The following is a 4,052-nucleotide window of genomic DNA, read 5'->3' as shown; positions in this document are numbered from 1 at the left end:
AACAGCTTTAAAATAGTATTTTTTTTTTTTTTAATAGAGACAAGGTTTCACTGTGCTGCCTGGGCTGGTCTTGGACTCCTGAGCTCAAGTGATCCTCCCACCTTGGCCTCCCAAATTGCTCGGATTACAAGCATGAGCTACTACGACTAGCCTAAATTTAATCTTTTCTTTGCTTTTTTGTTTGTATGTTTTGTTTTATTGAGACGGAGTCTCGCTCTGTCGCCTAATTGGCTCACTGCAACCTCCACCTCCCTAGTAGATGGGATTACAGGCACCCGACACCACATCTGGCTAATTTTTGTATTTTTAATACACACGGGGTTTCATCATGTTGGCCAGGCTGGTCTCAAACTCCGGACCTCAGGTGATACGCCCTCCTCGGCTTCCCAAAGTGCTAGGATTACAGGCATGAGCTATCGTGTCTGGCCCTAAATTAAATTTTTAACAGGAGGATTAGAACCTGATTATAGACCAGGCACGTAGGCAGATCACTTGAGGTCAGGAGTTCAAGACCAGCCTGGCCAACATGGTAAAACCTTGTTTCTACTAAAAATACAAAAATTAGCCAGTCATGGTGGTGGGTGCCTGTAATCCCAGCTGCTTGGACGACTAAGGCAGGAGAATCACTTGAACCCGGGAGGCGGAGGTTACAGTTAGCCAAGACCATAACACTACACTCCAGCCCAGATGACAGAGTAAGACTGCATCTCAAAAAAAAAAAAAAAAAAAAAACCTGATTTCCTGATTGTAATATTATAAAGTTACCAAAATAAACTTTGGGAGATAAAATGGAAGATACAGACTATTGGTCAAACTAGAGTCATACCTCCTTACTGAGTTTAATGTTACATTTCCTAAAGAAAATGAACAATGACATATGATGAACTTACAGGCACTTTTCAAATTCTGGCAGAACAGTTCCTAATTGCATTCGCCGACGTGTCACATCAAATGGGTAGCTAAAAGAAGAAAAAAGGCATAAAGAATTAAAAATTTTTGGTTTTCTACTCAACAACTATTGAATACAAAGCCCTATAAACTCAAATAATGTGTTACTGCTCTTATTGTTCTGTCTAACCTAGGAGTCAGGATATAGGCATATGAATAAAATCAATTAACAATACAGAGATCTTTGCTTATGTGATCCCTCTGATTAGAGGATTCTTCTCTCCCATCACCGTAATACCAAGTTCTGTTCATTCCTAAAGGCCAAATGAAATGCCAGTCCCTGAAGAAACAAACTGGTTGCTTTTCATTGTTGAACACTAATATACAGTTTCTCAACACTGGCACTACTGACATTTTGGGTTGGATCTTCCTTTGTTGTGGGAACTGTCCTGTGCACTAGAGATATTTAAGCACATCCCTGACCTCTGCCCACTAGATGCCAGTAGCACTCTCCCAGCTGTGACAACCAAAAATGTCTCCAGACATTAACAAATGTCCACTGGCGGTAAAACCACCCCCAGTTGAGAATTGTTCTACTGTTATGCAGCAAGTCCCCTTGAATACAGTAGACCAATACAAAATTTTCCATAAGGGCTAAAACTAATAATACAGATAATTGCCTGAAATTAAATACATAATATACAAATGCAATCTCTCTTTTTTTTTTTTTTTTGAGACGGAGTCTCACTCTGTCGCCCAGGCTGGAGTGCAGTAATGCAATCTTGGCTCACTGCAACCTCCACCTCCCAGGTTCAAGCAATTCTCTGCCTTGACCTCCCAAGTAGCTGGGATTACAGGTGGCCACCACCACACCCGGCTAATTTTTGTGTTTTCAGTAAAGACGGGTTTTCACCATGTTGGCCAGATGGTCTCGATCTCTTGACCTCGTCATCCACCCGACCCACCTCGGCTCCCAAACTGCTGGGATTACAGGCGTGAGCCACCACACCCGCCCTCTTTCTCTTTTTCTTAGGGGCAAGGTCTCGCTATGTCTCCCAGACTGGCCTCAAACTCCTGGGCTCAAGCAATCCTCCTGCCACAGTCTCCCAAGTAGTTGAGACAACAGGCAGCACTACTGCATCCAAACATGTAATTATTTATAATATGCTTAAAGTGCACACACATCTGAAAAAATGTATTAAATTGATACTTATATTTTGCAAGGGATCCTCTGTTTGAATAATCTATTAGAAAAAATAAATGATTAACCAATGCTGAAAATCAGGATTGGGTAACCATAATTTGATTAAATTAAGTTGGTGAAGAAACTTACGATATTGTCTGTGCTATTGCTCCAGCAACACCACCACAAAGTAAGTTTACGTGAGTTTTCAAAACTAAGACATTAGGATTGTCTGATGAAGGTCTGCCAAGAAGGGTAGGAGCATGGGAAAGCCCAACACTCTTTAAGGTACCAAAAGTAAAAAATGAAACACCTGAAAAAAATAATAAATTCACCATGATGCTTAACATAACATGAGCTGTGAAAAAGACACCATTCTTAAATAATAAATACATTTCCTAATTTCTGCTGTTTGGCTTAATTTAAAATAGAAAGGTTTATGTACATAAATAACCGAAAGATGACAAAATTACCACCAATAAAAAATTATAGCTTTGGTTTTCATGCACCACTGCAGTTTACTGCACTGATGGAGGCTATAGTGGATATAATGCCACTTTATATGTGAAAAAAATAAAGTTTTCCAAGGTTTCACATGAGAAACATTAAATTCATGATTATTAATTACAAGGAAATGTGACAACTTACATTTAAAATAACAATGATGGCCAGGCACGGTGGCTCACGCCTGTAATCCCAACACTTTGGGAGGCTAAGGTGGGTGGATTACCTGAGGTCAGGAGTTCAAGACCAGCCTGACCAACATGGAGAAACCCCGTCTCTACTAAAAATACAAAATTAGTCGGGTGTGGTGGTGCATGCCTGTAATCCCAGCTACTCAGGAGGCTGAGGCAGGAGAATCATTTGAACCCAGGAGGCGGAGTTTGCAGTGAGCTGAGATCACACCATTGCACTCCAGCCTGGGCAACAAGAGCGAAACTCCGTCTCAAACACAAAACAAAACAAAAAAACAGTGATGGTGATAATGTAAGATACAGGCAAAATTAAGAAGTGAAAAGCATTTTATTTTAATTAAGTGTCTAAGTTTGTCTTCAAGGAAGAATTGTGACCATGACAAAAGCATTTATGTTAATTCACAAAACATGTAGAATCTAATAAAAATAGTATGCAGATAGTGCTTGTTAAACATTACATGATTTTACTAGAACCATTAAGGTTGTTTATTAATAAAATTAGGAATGAAATTCAGGGAGGGGAAAAAAGTAAATAGATACGAAATTCAAGCATTCCTCCCAACTAAGCATTACTCAAGATATTGTGATGTTTATTGAATTGGCCAGGCTCGGTGGCTCATGCCTGTAATCCCACCACTTTGGGAGGCTGAGGTGGGCAGATCACAAGGTCAGGAGTTTGAGACCAGCCTGGCCAACATGGTAAAACCCCGTCTCTACAAAAATTACAAATATTAGCCGGCTGTGTTGGCGCGCGCCTGTAGTCCCAGCTACTCAGGAGGCTGAGACAAGAGAATTGCTTGAACCCAGGAGGCAGAGGTTGCAGTGAACCAAGATCACAATACTGTACTCCAGCCTGGGCAACAGCGAGACTCCGTCTCAAAAAAAAAAAAGATTCATAAGGGATTTCTCTTACCAAATATAAAGACTCATTATGAAACTGCCCTAGCCCCTGTGGCAACTCATACTTCTAATCCTAACACTAATGGAGGCTAAGGTGGGAGGACTGCTCAAGCTCAGGAGTTTGAGACCAGCCTGGGTAATATAGTGAGAACTCATCACTGCAAAAAATTTTTCAAAGGAGGTAGATGCAGTGTGTTACGTGTCTGTAGTCCCAGTTACTCAGGCCACTGATGTGGGAGGATAACCTGAGCCAAGGGAGGTAAAGGCTGCAGTGAGCCATGATTGCACCACTGCACTCAGCTATGATTGCACCACTGCACTCCAGCCTGGGCAACACAGCGAGACTCTATGTCAAAGAAAAAAAGAAAAAAAAAAAAAAAAAAAAC

The 4,052-nt window shown here is 41.0% G+C and overlaps 1 protein-coding gene across 1 annotated transcript in view; it reads right to left on the bottom strand.

Moving 5' to 3' along the window:
* Positions 1–708: 708 nt before the first annotated feature.
* LOC108525513 (graves disease carrier protein) overlaps positions 709–4,052 on the bottom strand; it is an 8,268-nt gene continuing 4,924 nt past the window's right edge. The window contains exons 3-4 of the mRNA XM_017866462.1: positions 2,222–2,384; positions 709–959 (exon numbers count right to left, since the gene is read on the bottom strand). Coding sequence (XP_017721951.1) covers positions 887–959; positions 2,222–2,384 — 236 coding nt within the window. The 3' untranslated portion in view covers positions 709–886. The remainder of the gene's footprint in view (positions 960–2,221; positions 2,385–4,052) is intronic.

The sequence above is a fragment of the Rhinopithecus bieti genome, unplaced genomic scaffold (assembly GCF_001698545.2).
Source record: "Rhinopithecus bieti isolate Rb0 unplaced genomic scaffold, ASM169854v2 scaffold_63590, whole genome shotgun sequence".
Classification (NCBI taxonomy): Eukaryota; Metazoa; Chordata; class Mammalia; order Primates; family Cercopithecidae; genus Rhinopithecus; species Rhinopithecus bieti.
Note: the sequence above shows the minus strand (reverse complement) of the source record. Positions and strands in the feature narration are given on the sequence as shown.